The 19380-nt window shown below is 39.3% G+C and overlaps 1 protein-coding gene across 1 annotated transcript; it reads right to left on the bottom strand.

Annotated features, from left to right (window-relative positions):
* Positions 1 to 2606: 2606 nt before the first annotated feature.
* LOC133608427 (uncharacterized) lies at positions 2607 to 16664 on the bottom strand. Its single transcript, XM_072913397.1, has 3 exons — positions 16592 to 16664; positions 15740 to 16540; positions 2607 to 3606 (listed from the first exon to the last, which is right to left on the bottom strand). The coding sequence occupies exons 1-3, from the start codon at positions 16662 to 16664 to the stop codon at positions 2822 to 2824; spliced, it is 1659 nt and encodes a 552-aa protein (XP_072769498.1). The 3' UTR covers positions 2607 to 2821.
* Positions 16665 to 19380: the final 2716 nt, after the last annotated feature.

Below are 19380 nucleotides of genomic sequence, written 5' to 3'. Positions count from 1 at the left end.
TCCTTGAACGCACCACCGTTATGTGCTATTAGGTGCAAAAGTGAAACGTGAACATAACTTTGTCTGATGCTGCCACAAATAGATTTTGCTATATTGTTTAAGGCTGCAGCTCACGATTATTTTTCTATCGATTAATCTATAGATTATTTTTTCGATTAATCGGTTAATCTATAGATTATTTTTTTCGATTAATCTATAGATTATTTTTCCTTTTACCGATTATTTTTTTATTTAAAATGAAGATGAAAAAATAAATGTAGGCCAGTTTTTTCAAAAGGCATGACTTATTTACAAAAAAAAAAGTATGGCCACTCAGTCAACATTGACAACAACATGACAAAATATTCTGTAACAATGTAAACATTTAAAACTTTTAACATTTAACAAAATTAAAAGTAGCTTATTTGCTTTTTAATGTGCAAATATAAAAGTAAACATCCAGTGCAAATCTTAATATTCTGCAATAGTATAAGCATTTCAAAAGTAAAAGTATTGCTTATTTTGCTTTAAAATGTACAAAAATAAAGATAAACATCCAATACAAAAAAGTGCAAAACGAAATAGTCTGTAACAGTGCAAACATTTCAACAAAAGTAAAATTATTGCTTATTTTGCTTAATAACACAACAATGATAGTATGATTAAAGTGAAAGTTAATTGTTGGTTTGTACATAGTATATGTAACTGTTAATGTTGTAAAAGGTATTTGCACAACTAATTAACGTTAGTGTCTTTGTAAACACTGAACAGGCACGCCAAACGCGCCTCTCAGAGCGAAACGGTGTTTTAGTTTATGAATTTACAACGCAGATACAAATGACACATTCGTGTTTTTGTGTAATGATGACAACGTATACTCACGCGGACGATTGACTAGTTGATGGTGATGGCAAGAACGCTGTCGGGTGTTTTCTTTTCAAATGTTCCTTCATAGCCGTTGTGCTGCTATGATAGGCCATTTCCGCTCGACACAGTGTGCATACAACAACTGTCAAGTGTTTTGCTTTTTTCGCTGTGCTTATCCCACACTTGAAGGGATGTACCAATGCTGAATGTGGCTTCTGGATTTCACTCAAAAGACCAGACCGTAGTTACTTTTTACTTTTATTTTCCTTTCGTTTGCAACAGTTTTTCCAACCAAGAAACAGCTTCTTTTTTCTTCTTTAGTCTTTTTAGCAGTCTTTAGCAGTGTTAGTAGACTTTAGTTTCTTTAGCTGTCTTTAGCTGTCTTTAGTAGCCTTTAGTAGCCTTTAGCTTCTTTAGTAGCCTTTAGCTTCTTTAGTAGGTGAAAAACCTTTAAGGACAAAACACCACAAGATTAACATGCTGTAAAAAATCAATCAATTATCAATCCCATAATTTACAATTATTAATTAGGCAATCAAACTCTTAACCATTAAACAAGTGCAAGAAAATGGACACATCTTTTCCCTTTAAGTTAAAACATATTTTAAATAAATTGTCTCAACATAAATGCACCAAGATACATATAAAATACATTTAAACCCAGAAACACAATAGATAAATGCAGCAGAAAACCCAATATGCAAATACATAAATACCTAACCAATTAACCACCTATTTAGATACATATTTAAAATCCATATTCAATATAAATATATTATTAATTTAGCAGTGAAACACTCAATCTTAAACGCTGTCTACTGGTAGAAAAATGCCCCTTTTTCTAAGCTCTCACCAGCAGCCAATGATCCAACACAGTTAAATCCAACACTTGAAGTTGAGCGACTTCACCCTCCTGATGAAGCAAACTGCTCCAACATTTATCAAACTAAGCAAAGAATATCAACACTTCCTTACTAAACAACAGTTACACAAAACACCGTGTGTATTTAGCCTCCAGACTAAGCACGCTACATGCACCCCCCGCCGCTACAACATTATTAGGCCGTTTATTGAAATACTCCCACACTTTTGACGACTTTTGGCGTGCCTTTTTCCCCTCGCTCGCACCGCTCGCATCGTCTGCTTTGCGCTCCGCCATGACGGTGGTGTGACGTAAATATGCGACGCATCGACGCACAAAAACGGCGTCGACATATTTACGTAACCGATGACGTCGACGCGTCGTTTCAGCCTTAATATTGTTACCTCTTTTCTGTCACTTTGCTGCTACCATTAGGAATGAACCGTTTTGAATTTTTACAAGGGGTGTGTGTAGGTAGTGTGACACATTCCTAACAATATACACACACACACACACACACACATATATATATATATATATATATATATATATATATGAAAAAAGGATAAAAACACAGACAAAGCGAGAAACAAAGCAGGAAGACATGCAGAGTGTTTTACTCAACGCTGACTTAACAACTATCTTGATTGGCAACCAGAGCCAGCTGCGCCTCGTGGTCGCCAACCAGGAGCAGGGGAAAAACCAGTGCGCTGAGCAGGTGTAAAGCCGCAGCCAGACACATCTAGAAGTAAGAGAAACTAAACCAAAGTGCGGGAAACAACAAAACAAGTCGCCTTACCTTAGAGAATAAATACTGTGGATCCTGCACCATCCTCTCAGACGAGAGAACCATCAATTTGCAATCAACTCAATGCCCTGAGAAATTCAAATACAAGTTTTATTTCGATTACTCAGCAAGATGACACATTTTGTCACAAATTGCAAGAAATCTGCAGACTTTTGAAGGAATGAATACACATTTTATGGGATCAGTTGTCCTGTATTGTAATCAGTGACGGTGCAGGAAGATGTTTGCGGTGAAAAGATGACATGAAGTGACAAGTAACTACTTCACACAACACAAGAGGAGGGGCGGCCCTGGCCACCAGTTCATCACAAACTCTCACCCGCGTGTCTTTTCATGTGCTGAATGTACGACGCGTGATACCTAAAACTTGTGTCGCACACCGAACATGAAAACGGTTTCTCCCCGGTGTGCAATCTCCCGTGTTCTGTCAGAGTTGACTTTTGGGAGAATCTTTTATCGCAAACTGCGCAGGCAAACGGTTTCTCTCCTGTGTGCGTCCGCATGTGTTGATTCAACGACGTCTGAAACCGGAAGCTTGTTTGGCAGACGGAGCAAGAAAACGGTTTCTCTCCGGTGTGCACTCTCCTGTGGGTCACCAACGTCGAGTAGTAACGAAAGCTCTTTTTGCACACCGCGCAGGAAAACGGTTTCTCTCCGGTGTGTGTTCTCGTGTGTTTCCTCAGGCTGCTCTTTTCAGAAAAGGTTTTACCGCAAACTGAGCAAATGAAAGGTTTTTCCCCCGTGTGCGTTCTTTTGTGCGATATCAAACTTGCATTTCGAGTAAACGCTTTTCCACAAACCAAGCACGCGAAGGGTTTTACTTCAGTGTCAGCTATGGAGTCGGTGTCAGAGGAGTGTGATGTTACGTCGTCACTATCTGATAGTGGAGCTAAGTCTGCTTGTGATCCTCCACGGTGGTCCTCATGAGTTGAGCTGCTGCTTGGAGCCTCCACCTCCCTTTCACCTTTAACCTCATCATCTTCACTCTTCACAGTGACGCAAGTCACTGAAAACTTGGAGATATCAGCTTCCTCATCCTCTTCTTTAATGTGGTGGGGCTCTGCCTCCTCCTGCTCCATCTCATCACAGACTGCAGGACACAAAAACATTCAACAAGTAGTTTGAATGTATTATGACAGAAGTGCAGGTTTAAGGTAAGTTGAATGAAAGTCAAGTGGTGGGTTATGACTAACTGATTTGTAACTCACACTTTCTCTGTGTATTGCACTTGTATCTTTTCATTAAGTCATTTCAATTTTGTTATGTATTTTAAATCCTGTGTACTTTTAATTGTGGATGTTAAATGTTAGATGGAAAATTAGCATGGTGCTAAATCTGGTACAGCCTACTTTTAACAAAACAAACAAACCTGCGGGTCTTTGCCACGGCCAAATAAAATCATACAAAAATAATCTTTTTTTTTTTCACTGTGAAGTTAAGTTAGGGCTGGGCAATGAATGAAAATATAATAAAAACCCACATTTAGACCTTCAAATTGAAAGATCAGTTATGTTCCTATATAGTAAAATCACATTAATGCGACAAAGTACAGAACAGTTGGATGAACAAAAAAACCTGCCTGGACGGTTTTAAAGAACGGACTCCATGTAGCGTCTAATTTATGTTTTATAATTTATTTATGTATTTATATTATTCACATGTGAATAATGCTGTATAATAGACTGTATTTATATAATTCACATGTGAATAATGCTGTATAATAGACTGTATTTATATTATTCACATGTGAATAATGCTGTATAATAGACTGTATTTATATTATTCACATGTGAATAATGCTGTATAATAGACTGTATTTATATAATTCACATGTGAATAATGCTGTATAATAGACTGTATTTATGTTATTCACATGTGAATAATGCTGTATAATAAACTGTATTTATACTATTCACATGTGAATAATGCTGTATAATAGACTGTATATATATATTATTATATTATTCACATGTGAATAATGCTGTATAATAGACTGTATTTATATTATTCACATGTGAATTATGCAGTATAATAGACTGTATTTATGTTATTCACATGTGAATAATGCTGTATAATAGACTGTATTTATATTATTCACATGTGAATAATGCTGTATAATAGACTGTATTTATATTATTCACATGTGAATAATGCTGTATAATAGACTGTATATATATATTATTATATTATTCACATGTGAATAATGCTGTATAATAGACTGTATTTATATTATTCACATGTGAATAATGCTGTATAATAGACTGTATATATATTATATTATTCACATGTGAATAATGCTGTATAATAGACTGTATTTATATTATTCACATGTGAATAATGCTGTATAATAGACTGTATTTATATTATTCACATGTGAATTATGCAGTATAATAGACTGTATTTATGTTATTCACATGTGAATAATGCTGTATAATAGACTGTATTTATATTATTCACATGTGAATAATGCTGTATAATAGACTGTATTTATATTATTCACATGTGAATAATGCTGTATAATAGACTGTATATATATTGTTCACATGTGAATAATGCTGTATAATAGACTGTATTTATACTATTCACATGTGAATAATGCTGTATAATAGACTGTATTTATACTATTCACATGTGAATAATGCTGTATAATAGACTGTATTTATGTTATTTACATGTGAATAATGCTGTATAATAGACTGTATATATATTATATTATTCACATGTGAATAATGCTGTATAATAGCCTGTATTTATACTATTTACATGTGAATAATGCTGCATAATAGACTGTATTTATATTATTCACATGTGAATAATGCTGTATAATAGACTGTATTTATGTCTAGCATGTGAATCATGCTGTATAGTAGACTATTTATATTATTCACATGTAAATAATGCTGTATAATAGACTGTATTTATATTATTCACATGTAAAAAATACCTAAGTGTTTATTGTCTATTGTGAGCGAACTGTGGTGCTGAATTTCCCCCAGGGATCAGTCAAGTACTTTCTATTCTATTCTATTCTAATCACACAAGTGTCCAAACTTTTTCTCCTGATTGTCAAAAAAATTAAAATACTTTCACTTTTAAAACCAGTAAAATATAAATCATTTCTTCTTGTTGTTTTTTTACAGAATTAGCGTCAACATTTCAACTTTTCCCTGAAACAATATACACGTTTGCTTTTTTTAAAAATTACTCTTTAGGTTTTCATACATATTTTATTCATTCATATTTTTTTTCTTCTTTAAATATCTGTTCTAACAATCATTTTCTAACGTTATGAAGAGTTGTTAGACAGTATGTTGGCCACCACTAGGGGGCGCTCGCCACACAGTTAAAGCAAAGTCGTCTACACAGAGAACAAGTCTCAGAGTTGGTCCTAAACTCACTGTCGTCATGTGTGAGGCTTTTGACCAATCAGAGAGAGTATAGCCAGAGAATCTCTTCAATGATTGGTCAAAAGCCCCTCACGTGACTTCAAGGTGCATGTTTGGGACCAACTCTGGAACCCAGTTGTCCATATTCTCAGTTTCCACAGCTATTTACCAAAAAAAAAAAAAACACAAAACACACAAAAACAAAATCCCGCCTATAAGTAACTTTAAACCGACGAGTGCTGTTCAAAACTCACATGTTTATAAACTTGCTGACATTTTTGCAACATATTCCTAAAAACAGCAGAGCACTTAAGTCCTGCAGACTTAATTATATAGAAGTTATCACACAACTCTTATGCTTAAAGGCCGTTGCTCTAGTTATTATCTATTGTGTGCAGCTCCATGCGTTCTCCTCATGAGCTAAATTCATTTTCTGTCTCTGCCTGATTCCTTGCTTCTTGTTCTGTTTAATACAGTGTTTTTCAACCACTGTGCAGCGGCACACTATTGTGCCGTGAGGGGGCGGCATGGTGTAGTGGGTAGAGCAACCGTGCCAGAAACCTGAGGGTTGCAGGTTCGCTCCCCGCCTCTTACCATCCAAAAATCGCTGCCGTTGTGTCCTTGGGCAGGACACTTCGCCCTTTGCCCCCGGTGCCACTCACACCGGTGAATTGAATGATGAATGATAGGTGGTGGTCGGAGGGGCCGTTGGCGCAAATTGCAGCCACGCTTCCGTCAGTCTACCCCAGGGCAGCTGTGGCTATGAAAGTAGCTTACCACCACCAGGTGTGAATGATTGATGGGTTCTACATGTAAAGCGACTTTGGGTACTTAGAAAAGCGCTATATAAATCCCAGTTATTAGGGCCCGCAATGGCCCATTGCAAAAGGACTCCCACAGGGAGTCCTTATGCAATGGGACATAAGGACCTATTGAATTTGTAAGGTTTTATTCTTTCTTTCTTATTCTTTTGCCGCCTCTTTGAGCACTAATTTGACCCACTTAACATGCTTCAAAACTCACCATATTTGACCCACATATCAGGACCTGCGAAAATTGTCTTTTAATAAAAAAACCGAACCTCAAATATCACAATTGCGCTCTAGCGCCCCCTAGGAAAAAAAAAACTAGACTGCCTGTAACTCGCACTAGGAAGGTCGGAAAAACATGAAACAAAATCCTCTATGTAGGTCTGACTTAGACCTAGTTCTCATAATTGTACATCCTCGGGCTAAAATCAACAGGAAGTTGGCAATTCCCCCTTCAAGACAAAAAAGTACTAAAAACAGTCACTTTTGCCTCTTTGCGCTGTAATTTGACCCCCTTAACATGCTTCAAAACTCACCGAACTGAACACACACATCAGGACTGGCAAAAACTGTGATCTAATAAAAAAACCTAACCCCAAATTCAAAAATTGCGCTCTACAGCAATTTTTGAATAAAACGGAGAAAAAACTGCTCCTCGGAAGAAAAGAATGACAAAACTGCCTGTAACTCCCACTGGGAAGGTCGGAGAGACATGAAACAAAAACCTCTATGCAGGTCTCACTTACACCTACATTTCATAAATTGACAACCCCCAGCAAAAATCAACAGGAAGTTTGCTATTCCCCCTTCAAAACAACATTTTTGTAAAAACCGGTCACCTTTCTTCAAACATTATCTCCTCTGAGCGCGTTTGTCGTTTCGCCTTCAAACTAACACAGGAGAGAGATTGAACCCTTGTGATTACAACAACAGAAGCGCTTTTTTTATAACTGCTCCGGTTTTGATTTTATGACCCTTCAAAGACCCGCTGCGCTGATGCTGCTGCAATGCTGTTTTTTTAAGATGGCTGCTTAAAAGCAGGAAGCACCAACGTGCCCACACAATGCAGACAAGGTAGGTACACTAGACAAAAGTCTTGGGACACTTCAGACTACAAGTAGACAAAAGTATTGGGACACTTAGGACTAGCACCTGCCAAATACGCGGGCCCGAACAACGCTGCTTGCAGCTTTAATTATTATTATTATTATTATACAGTCTGGTGGGAGATTATCCAATTTCACCTATTTGGATTAAAAACATTTCTTGCAAAGCAGTAATTATAGTCAGCAAATGATGTGATGTTGTTGAGTGTCGGTGCTGTCTAGAGCTCGGCAGAGTAACCGTGTAATACTCTTCCATATCAGTAGGTGGCAGCCGGTAGCTAATTGCTTTGTAGATGTCAGAAACAGCGGGAGGCAGAAAGCAGGTAAAAAGGTATCAAATGCTTAAACCAAAAATAAACAAAAGGTGAGTGCCCCTAAGAAAAGGCATTGCAACTTAGGGAAGGCTATGCAGAACCAAACTAAAACTGAACCGGCTGCAAAGTAAACAAAAACAGAATGCTGGACGACAGCAAAGACTTACTGTGGAGCAAAGACGGCGTCCACAATGTGCATTCGAACATGACATGACAATCAACAATGTCCACACAAAGAATAAAAACAAGTGAAATATTCTTGATTGCTAAACCAAAGTAGATGCGGGAAATATCGCTCAAAGGAAGACATGAAACTGCTACAGGAAAATACCAAAAAAAGAGAAAAACCACCAAAATAGGTGCGCATGACAAGAAGTAAAACACTACACACAGCAAAACAGCAAAAAAGTCTAAATAAGTCAGGGTGTGATGTGACAGGTGGTGACAGTACACCTACTTTGAGACAAGAGCTATAGTGATGCATGCTTGGTTATGCTTTAAAGTCATATCCAACAATTGTGACTTTTTACTGTCAACTGAGTTTAGTTTTTTAATGATGTCTGCTGGTGGCGTGCCTCCGCATTTTTTCAACGCAAAAAAATGTGCCTTGGATCAAAAAAGGTTGAAAAACACTGATGTAGACCACAAGGAAGTCTTTTACAGTTAGAAACAAATCATAATTAAAGCTGCAAGCAGCATTGGTCGGGCCCGCGGTGCTAGTCCTAAGTGTCCCAATACTTTTGTCAAGTTTTAGTCCCAAGTGTCCCAATACTTTTGCCTACTTTTAGTCTGAAGTGTCCCAAGACTTTTGTCTAGTGTACCTACCTTGTCTGCATTGTGTGGGCACGCTGGTGCTTCCTGCTTTTAAGCAGCCATCTTAAAAAAAAAACCAGCGCAGCGGTTCTTTGAAGGCTCATAAAATCAAAACCGGAGCAGTTAGAAAAATTATTTCTATAACTTTTATTTGGAAGGGTTCAATCTCTCTCCTGTGTTATTTTGAAGCTGATACGACAAACGCGCTCAGAGGAGATAATGTTTGAAGAGAAGTGACCGGTTTATAAAAAAAAATTGTTTTGAAGGGGAAATTGCAAACTTCCTGTTGATTTTTGCTGGGGGTTGTCAATATATGAAATGTAGGTCTAAGTGAGACCTATATAGAGGTTTTTGTTTCATGTCTCTCCGACCTTCCCAGTGGGAGTTACAGGCAGTTTTGTCATTTTTTTCTTCCGAGGAGCAGTTTTTTCTGCGTTTTATTCAAAAATTGCGCTAGAGCGCAATTTTGAGATTTGGTGTTAGGTTTTTTTATTAGATCGCAATTTTTGCCAGTCCTGATGTGTGTGTTCAGTTTGGTGAGTTTTGAAGCATGTTAAGAGGGTGAAAATACAGCTCAAAGAGGCAAAAGTTACTGTTTTTAGTACTTTTTTGTCTTGAAGGGGGAATTGCCAACTTCCTGTTGATTTTTGCCCGAGAAAATTAACTAATGAAAAGTAGGTCTAAGTAAGACCTACATAGAGGTTTTTGTTTCATGTCTCTACAACATTCGTACTGGGAGTTATAAGCAGTTTTCTTTCTAGGGGGCGCTAGAGCGCAATTTTGAGTTTTGGGGTTTTGATAAAAAGTTTTGCCGTATATTACTGATGTGTGTGTAAAATTTGGTGAGTTTTGAAGCATGCTAAGGGGGTCAAATTACAGCGCAAATTTGCGGAAGAATAATAATAATAAAACCTTACAAATGCAATAGGTCCCTATGTCCCATTGCATAAGGACTCCCTTTGGGAGTCCTTATGCAATGGGCCATGCGGGCCCTAATAAACCCCTTTCATGCGCCTTATATATGAAAAAACCTGACTGGACCCGCTCGCCCGCAGTGCGGTCCAGAAAATATGATAATCATCTACAAAGCACAACAATTCGACCAAACAACCTTCAAGAAAAGATTTGTTTAAAGAGAAAGTAAATATGATCTAAAAGGAAGCGAGATCTTTAATAAATGGAGATTTAGAAGAGGAAAGGGACAAGCGGTAGAAAATGGATGGATGGATGGACAATGTATTTAAACCCGAGGTGTTAGTTTATGGAACAAAGTTGACAGTGGAACTAAACTATGTACATCTCCTACTGTATTTAAAAAGAATGTAGAAATGATGAAAGGATATCATTTGGAGTAAATGATTGTTTCAATGTTATTTTTGTTGGATATTATGAAATGTGGATATTTTGAATATAAATAAACATGCCTAAATAGTCTTCTGAGTTAAACAACAACAGCAGGGCTCGAATTTAACCACGGCAACTGCGGCAAAAGCCGCGACCACGACCGCCCTCGTCACTTGCCGTCATTCCCTAAAAAGTTGACCAACATTTGCGGCAAGAGCGCGACCGCCCTTGACTTTTTACTTGTTAAAGAACGAGGGATGTAACAGTAAACGGTATAATGACAATTCGCGACGGTTAGTAATACGTCTAACTTTTAAATTACCGAAACCCGTTATTTATTAATGCATTTTAGGCGACAGGAAGTCAGGCGCATGCGCACTAGCGTCGTCCGGCTTGAACGACACGGACTTTGCTCGGGAGATTTCCCCCCGGAGTAAACGGAACCCATCGCTTGGTTTAACCTCATTTTCCCTCACTTCTCGCCGTGCATTTAAGAGTTTAGATGGAGACCGGTGTGGACAATATTGTCCCCATGCTAAAAGTATTCAGTCAAGGAGAAAACTATTTGTTGTTGATTTTATTTTTCTCAACACAGCGTGCAGAGTGAGAGTTAATGATGTGAGGAAACATGCAGCAGGTGAACGTCGTCACAACTTGTTTATAAAGTCTTTACCTTGTTCACTCCTTTATTTGACTGTATCGATGTTGAAATAACATCAATACTAGCTCAAATGTTTTGTCGTCTCATCGAATTGAACGCAGGCTGTGAAGATTGTATATAACATCAAATACAAACAAACAAAAATCAAGCGGGTTACACGTGTGTGTGTGTGTGTGTGTGTGTGTGTGTGTGTGTGTGTGTGTGTGTGTGTGTGTGTGTGTGTTGCAGCTGAAATTAAGCTAAAAGTTACAGTAGCAATGATTGTCACACACACACTAGCTGAGGCGAAATTATTCTCTGCATTTGACCCATCACCCTTGATCACCCCCCTGGGAGGTGAGGGGAGCAGTGAGCAGCAGCAGTGGCCGCACCCGGGAATCATATTTTTGGCAAATGAGTCAACACGTGAGAAATAAAGAAGTAAACAAACCTGTTTGTTGATGTTTGTTGAAAAGAGCGTCCAGTAGTTGACGTTGTCGCTCGTTCTCCTCTTTTGTTCTAGAAAGTTCCTCCTCGTATTCTGCTATCGTTCATTCGAAAACTACAAATGTTTCTTCGACGGCAGCAGTTAGTCGCTGCTTCACCAACACTCTCAGCATTTCTACTTTGCACATTTTCACACAATAACAACACTTTAAACGCACACTTAGCGACGTGTCGATCACTTCCGCTTTGTCTCTTTGTTAGCAGCTAGCGATGCTAAGCTAGCGAGGAAGGCTTCAAAACACTTCCGGTGTTCCGACCAATTGGGCTACTCAACGCTACTGAGCATGCGCACACAGGAAGAACAACTGGTAGCTCTTTTTTTTGACAAAAGCAGCTCGATTCGACAGAACGCCGGGATCGAATAATGAAATAATGAGTACTACAGACAGTTAGTTATACAAAAACATGGATTAAAGTGATATTAAGTACAATTTGTACAACAAGAAGAAAAGACAACGCTGCACGCTCAATTCCATAAATCGGCAATGTGCGCATGCGTACATCCGCCGCCATGTTCTAAGGGTACGCAGCATGGAGCGCTACTGCCTACTGGCGCTGACGAGACGCGGGGCCGCCATCTTGGAGTGGTGATCCGCTCCACTCAGTGCAATTCATTTGGCAGGAGCAATGACATTTAATTCACCTTACCTCACTGAATACCACTGATTTTCACGCGCTTTTTTCCTCATACGTGTAGCTATGATAAAGGACACATGTTTTATTATTCATAGTTTGCTTAACAGTAACAGAATATTCTTATATGCTAGAAGTGACCAGATCAAAACTGGGAATATAATCCCAGAGAAGGGTCAGCTATTTTGAAGTAGAAGAAACAATATGATGAGGTTATATATACATGCTACATAAACAATGTATGAATACATTAGATATCTATATATCTTATAGACTGTATCTCTGTTGCTGCAGCAGCAGAGAGTTTATTCTGTCTTGACACTTTGTATTGATATTTTCTATTACATTCTTCCCTTAAATGATCATGTTTACACTGATTGTTTTATATGTATTTTTGATGTATGTCACTTTGGAGAAAAGCGTCTGCCAAATACTTCAACATAAACATATATAAACACCTGAAAGTCTTTATATCAGCGAAAACCACCAATCTGTTGTGAAGTGAAGTGAATATACATATACATACATGTACATACATATACAGTGGGGCAAAAAAGTATTTAGTCAGCCACCGATTGTACAAGTTCTCCCACTTAAAATGATGACAGAGGTCTGTAATTGTCATCATAGGTACACTTCAACTGTGAGAGACAGAATGTGAAAAAAAAATCCAGGAATTCACATTGTAGGAATTTTAAATAATTTATTTGTAAATCATGGTGGAAAATAAGTATTTGGTCACTTCAAACAAGGAAGATCTCTGGCTCTCACAGACCTGTAACTTCTTCTTTAAGAAGCTCTTCTGTCCTCCACTCGTTACCTGTATTATTGGCACCTGTTTGAACTTGTTACCTGTATAAAAGACACCTGTCCACAGCCTCAAACAGTCAGACTCCAAACTCCACTATGGCCAAGACCAAAGAGCTGTCAAAGGACACCAGGAAAAGAATTGTAGACCTGCACCAGACTGTGAAGAGTGAATCTACAATAGGCAAGCAGCTTGGTGTGAAAAAATCAACTATGGGAGCAATTATCAGAAAATGGAAGACATAAAAGACCACTGATAATCTCCCTCGATCTGGGGCTCCACGCAAGATCTCATCCCGTGGGGTCAAAATGATCATGAGAACGGTGAGCAAAAATCCCAGAACCACACGGGGGGACCTGGTGAATGACCTGCAGAGAGCTGGGACCAAAGTAACAAAGGTTACCATCAGTAACACACTACGCCGACAGGGAATCAAATCCTGCAGTGCCAGACGTGTCCCCCTGCTTAAGCCAGTGCATGTCCAGGCCCGTCTGAAGTTTGCCAGAGAGCACATGGATGATACAGCAGAGGATTGGGAGAATGTCATGTGGTCAGATGAAACCAAAATATAACTTTTTGGTATAAACTCAACTCGTCGTGTTTGGAGGAAGAAGAATACTGAGTTGCATCCCAAGAACACTATACCTACTGTGAAGCATGGGGGTGGAAACATCATGCTTTGGGGCTGTTTTTCTGCTAAGGGGACAGGCCGACTGATCCGTGTTAAGGAAAGAAGGAATGGGGCCATGTATCGTGAGATTTTGAGCCAAAACCTCCTTCCATCAGTGAGAGCTTTGAAGATGAAACGTGGCTGGGTCTTCCAGCATGACAATGATCCCAAACACACCGCCCGGGCAACGAAGGAGTGGCTCCGTAAGAAGCATTTGAAAGTCCTGGAGTCTCCAGACCTCAACCCCATAGAAAATCTGTGGAGGGAGTTGAAAGTCCGTGTTGCTCGGCGACAGCCCCAAAACATCACTGCTCTCGAGAAGATCTGCATGGAGGAATGGGCCAAAATACCAGCTACTGTGTGTGCAAACCTGGTAAAGACCTATAGTAATCGTTTGACCTCTGTTATTGCCAACAAAGGTTATATTACAAAGTATTGAGTTGAATTTTTGTTATTGACCAAATACTTATTTTCCACCATAATTTACAAATAAATTCTTTAAAAATCCTACAATGTGAATTCCTGGATTTTTTTTTTCAAATTCTGTCTCTCACAGTTGAAGTGTACCTATGATGAAAATTACAGACCTCTGTCATCATTTTAAGTGGGAGAACTTGCACAATTGGTGGCTGACTAAATACTTTTTTGCCCCACTGTATATATATATATATATATATATATATATATATATATACATTATATTCATATATATATTAATAGTGGGTGAATATTATCAAATGCGAGTGGTGACGTCACAGCAGCACATGAACTGAACGAAACAGTCAAAAGTGAGCTATTTCTTATTTTAAAAAGGTGCAAACACCAATGTAGTACAAACATACACAAACGAGTGTAACAGAAATACAATCATATTTATAGTATTGTGCTACACAACAATGATGCAACCAACATACACTATATTGACAAAAGTATTTGTCCACCTGCCTTGACTCACATATGAAGTTGAAGTGCCATCCCATTCCTAACCCATAGGTTTTAATATGACCTTTTGCAGCTATTACAGCTTCAACTCTTCTGGGAAGGCTGTCCACAAGGTTGCAGAGTGTCTTTATAGCAATTATCCACCATTCTTCCATTGGTGAGGTCACACACTGATGTTGGTGGAGAAGGCCTGGCTCTCAAGTCTCCCTTCTAATTCATCCCAAAGGTGTTCTATCTGGTTCAGGTCAGGACTCTGTGCAGGCCAGTCAAGTTCATCCACACCAGACTCTGTCATCCATGTCTTTATGGACCTTGCTTTGTGCACTGGTGCACAGTCATGTTGGAAGAGGAAGGGGCCCGCTCCAAACTGTTCCCACAAGGTTGGGAGCATGGAATTGTCCAAAATGTTTTGCTATCCTGGAGCATTCAAAGTTCCTTTCACTGGAACTAACTCCTGAAAAACAACCACACACCATAATTCCTCCTCCACCAAATTTCACACTCGGCACAATGCAGTCCGAAATGTAGCGTTCTCCTGGCAACCTCCAAACCCAGACTGGTCTATCAGATTGCCAGATGGAAAAGTGTGATTCATCAGTCCAGAGAAGGCGTCTCCACTGCTCTAGAGTCCAGTGGTGATGTCCTTTACACCACTGCATCCCACACTTTGCATTGGACTTGGTGATGTAAGACTTAGATGCAGCTGCTCGGCCATGGAAACCCATTCCATGAAGCTCTCTACGTACTGTACGTGGGCTAATTGGGAGGTGACATGAAGTTTGGAGCTGTGTAGCAACTGACTGTGCAGAAAGTCTTTGCACTATGCTGACCTCTCTGTCAGTTTACGTGGCCTATCACTTGGTTGCTGTTGTTCCCAAACTCTTCACTTTTCTTTGAATAAAGTTGACTTTGGAATATTTAGGAGCGGGGAAATTTCAGGACTGGATTTGTTGCACAGGTTCCACGCTGGAAATCACTGAGAGCGGCCCATTCTTTCACACACGTTTGTAGAAACAGTCTCCATGCCTAAGTGCTTGATTTGATACACCGGGCCAAGTGATTAGGACACCTGATTCTCATAATTTGCATGTGTGGCTAAATACTTTTGCCAATACAGTGTATCTTATTGTGGTCCATCAAGAGCAGTGTTTAAAGACGCCTAAAAAGGACTGTGATTATAAATGCTTAACACTGATGACTGTTCGAGGGAAGTCAACGTCTGTCAAAAGTTTGTACTGCTGCTGTTCTCACCAGAGCACTGATGGTTGTTGAGCTGGTAACTGTAAGAGAATATTTCCCCGCACACTCGGCACTTGTACACTTTCTTCCCGGCGTGTATTTTCATGTGCCTCGTCAGCTGAGTCTTCAACGGGAACTTCTTACCGCAAACCGAGCACGGAAACGGTTTCTCTCCAGTGTGGGCCCTCACGTGGGCCACCAGAGTCGAGCGGTGGCTGAAGTTGGCGTGGCAAATGGAGCAGGAGAAGGGTTTCTCGCCGGTGTGCCTCCTCGTGTGCCTGACTAGTGTCGAGCGGTCGCTAAACCGGGTGTTGCAGACCGAGCAAGGAAAGGGTTTCTCTCCGGTGTGCGTCCTGGCGTGTTTCCCCAGGCTGCCCTTTTGAGAGAACCTTTGGCCGCAGACTGAGCAAATGAATGGTTTTTCTCCCGTGTGCGTTCTTGTGTGCGTTATCAAATGCTCGTTTCGAAAAAATCCCTTTCCGCAAACTGAGCACATGAAAGGTTTCTCTCCGTTGTGACAGTTTGTGTCGGGATCGCCAAAAGTTTTGTCAGACTTAGAGATTTTAAAGCGGGTGTTGTCAGTGCGACGTGATCCTCCACAGTGGTCTCCATCAGCTTCTGTTGGGCTGCTGCTTGGAGGCTCCGCCTCTCTCTTCTCCTCACTTTCACCTCTGACCTCATCGTCTTCACTCTTCACGATGACGTCAATCACGGGCAAGTTGGAGATATCAGCCTCCTCCTCCTCTTCTTTGACGCGCTCCGTCCTGGAGCTCCACTCTTGCTGCCCAGGGAGGAGATCTTCTTCTTCACGGACTGCAGGACAGACAAATTGTTTTTTGAGGAAACTCAGGTGTAAAAACTTGCCAAACAGCGTGTTAGTAGGAAAGTAAATATTAGTGCAGGCGATCACTGAACGTGCAGAGGTGGGCGGGGTCATTTGTACTCAAGTAAAAGTACTTTCACTCTAGAAATAATTTCTGTTACGCCCACACTAGGAAGTAGAACATATTTCGACCCCCCTTCACACTCTGCGCCCTGTAAAAAGTATATATAATACCGTATTTTCCGCACTATAAGGCGCACCTAAAAACCACAAATTTTCTCAAAAGCTGACAGTGCGCCTTATAACCCGGTGCGCTTTATATATGGATAAATATTAAGATTCATTTTCATAAAGTTTCGGTCTCGCAACTACGGTAAACAGCCGCCATCTTTTTTCCCGGTAGAACAGGAAGCGCTTCTTCTTCTACGCAAGCAACCGCCAAGGTAAGCACCCGCCCCCATAGAACAGGAAGCGCTTCTTCTTCTACTGTAAGCAACCACCCGCCCGCGTAGAAGAAGAAAAAGCGCGCGGATATTATCATTTCCTTTGTGTGTTTACATCTGTAAAGACCACAAAATGGCTCCTACAAAGCGACAGGGATCCGGTTCATGAAAAGACGCAATCTCTCCATCCGCACACGGATTACTATTTCACAGCAACTGATATTCCTGTGAACCGCACTGTGGATACAACGGGAGCACGTACGGTGAATATTCGCACCACAGGGAATGAGAAGTCATCCTTCACTGTGGTTCTAGCTTGCCATGCTAATGGCCAGAAACTTCCACCCATGGTGATATTCAAAAGGAAGACCTTGCCAAAAGAGACCTTTCCAGCCGGCGTCATCATAAAAGCTAACTCGAAGGGATGGATGAAGAAAAGATGAGCGAGTGGTTAAGGTAAGTTTAAGTTTACGCGAAGAGGCCGGGTGGCTTTTTTCACGCAGCTTCGTCCATGTTGATATACGACTCCATGCGCGCCCACATCACGCTGGGTTTAATATATTATTAAAGTTTGACTGACCTATCTGACTGTTTTTTTTGACATTCCTTTAGCGCAGTTAGATGCGGCTTACAACACGGGGCGGCTTATAGGTGGACAAAGTTTTGAAATATGCCGTTAATTGAAGGCGCGGCTTATAACCCAGGGCGCCTTATGGTGCGGAAAATACGGTAGTTATATAATTGCTATAAGTACACCTCTGCATATATCATGGTATGTCATACCGACAGCCATCAGACCGTATAACGCATATGTTCTGTTTTCCATCCTTCCATTTTCTACCGCTTATTCCCTTCGGGGTCGCGGGGGGTGCTGGAGCCTACCTCAGCTACATTCGGGCGGAAGGCGGGGTACACCCTGGACAAGTCGCCACCTCATCGCAGGGCCAACACAGATAGACAGACAACATTCACACACTAGGGACCATTTAGTGTTGCCAATCAACCTATCCCCAGGTGCATGTCTTTGGAGGTGGGAGGAAGCCGGAGTACCCGGAGGGAACCCACGCAAGTCACGGAGAGAACATGCAAACTCCACACAGAAAGATCCCGAGCTCGGGATTGAACCCAAGACTACTCAGGATCTTCGTATTGTGAGGCAGACGCACTAACCCCTCTTCCACCGTGCTGCCCTAATGTTCCGTTTTGACTGTACTTAAATGTATAATAGACTGTATTTATGTTATTCACATGTGAATAATGCTGTATTATAGACTGTATTTATATTATTCATATGTGAATAATGCTGTATAATAGACTGTATTTATGTTATTCATATGTGAATAATGCTGTATAATAGACTGTATTTATGTTATTCACATGTGAATAATGCTGTATAATAGACTGTATTTATATTATTCACATGTGAATAATGCTGTAAAATAGACTGTATTTATGTTATTCACATGTGAATAATGCTGTATAATAGACTGTATTCATGTTATTCACATGTGAATAATGCTGTATAATAGACTGTATGTATATTATTCACATGTGAATAATGCTGTATAATAGACTGTATTCATGTTATTCACATGTGAATAATGCTGTATAATAGACTGTATGTATATTATTCACATGTGAATAATGCTGTATAATAGACTGTATTTATGTTATTCACATGTGAATAATGCTGTATAATACTGTATTTATGTTATTTACATGTGAATAATGCTGTATAATAGACTGTATTCATGTTATTCACATGTGAATAATGCTGTATAATAGACTGTATGTATATTATTCACATGTGAATAATGCTGTATAATAGACTGTATTTATGTTATTCACATGTGAATAATGCTGTATAATACTGTATTTATGTTATTTACATGTGAATAATGCTGTATAATAGACTGTATTTATACTATTCACATGTGAATAATGCTGTATAATAGACTGTATTTATGTTATTCACATGTGAATAATGCTGTATAATAGACTGTATTTGTGTTATTCACATGTGAATAATGTTGTATAATAGACTATTTATATTATTCACATGTGAATAATGCTGTATAATAGAATGTATTTATGTTATTCACATGTGAATAATGCTGTATAATAGACTGTATTTATGTTATTCACATGTGAATAATGCTGTATAATAGACTGTATTTATGTTATTCATATGTGAATAATGCTGTATAATAGACTGTATTTATATTATTCACATGTGAATAATGCTGTATAATAGACTGTATTTATGTTATTCACATGTGAATAATGCTGTATAATAGACTGTATTTGTGTTATTCACATGTGAATAATGTTGTATAATAGACTGTATTTATATTATTCACATGTGAATAATGCTGTATAATAGACTG

Source organism: Nerophis lumbriciformis, linkage group LG06 (genome assembly GCF_033978685.3).
Source record: "Nerophis lumbriciformis linkage group LG06, RoL_Nlum_v2.1, whole genome shotgun sequence".
NCBI lineage: Eukaryota > Metazoa > Chordata > Actinopteri > Syngnathiformes > Syngnathidae > Nerophis > Nerophis lumbriciformis.
This window is presented reverse-complemented; position numbering and strand designations above follow the sequence as displayed.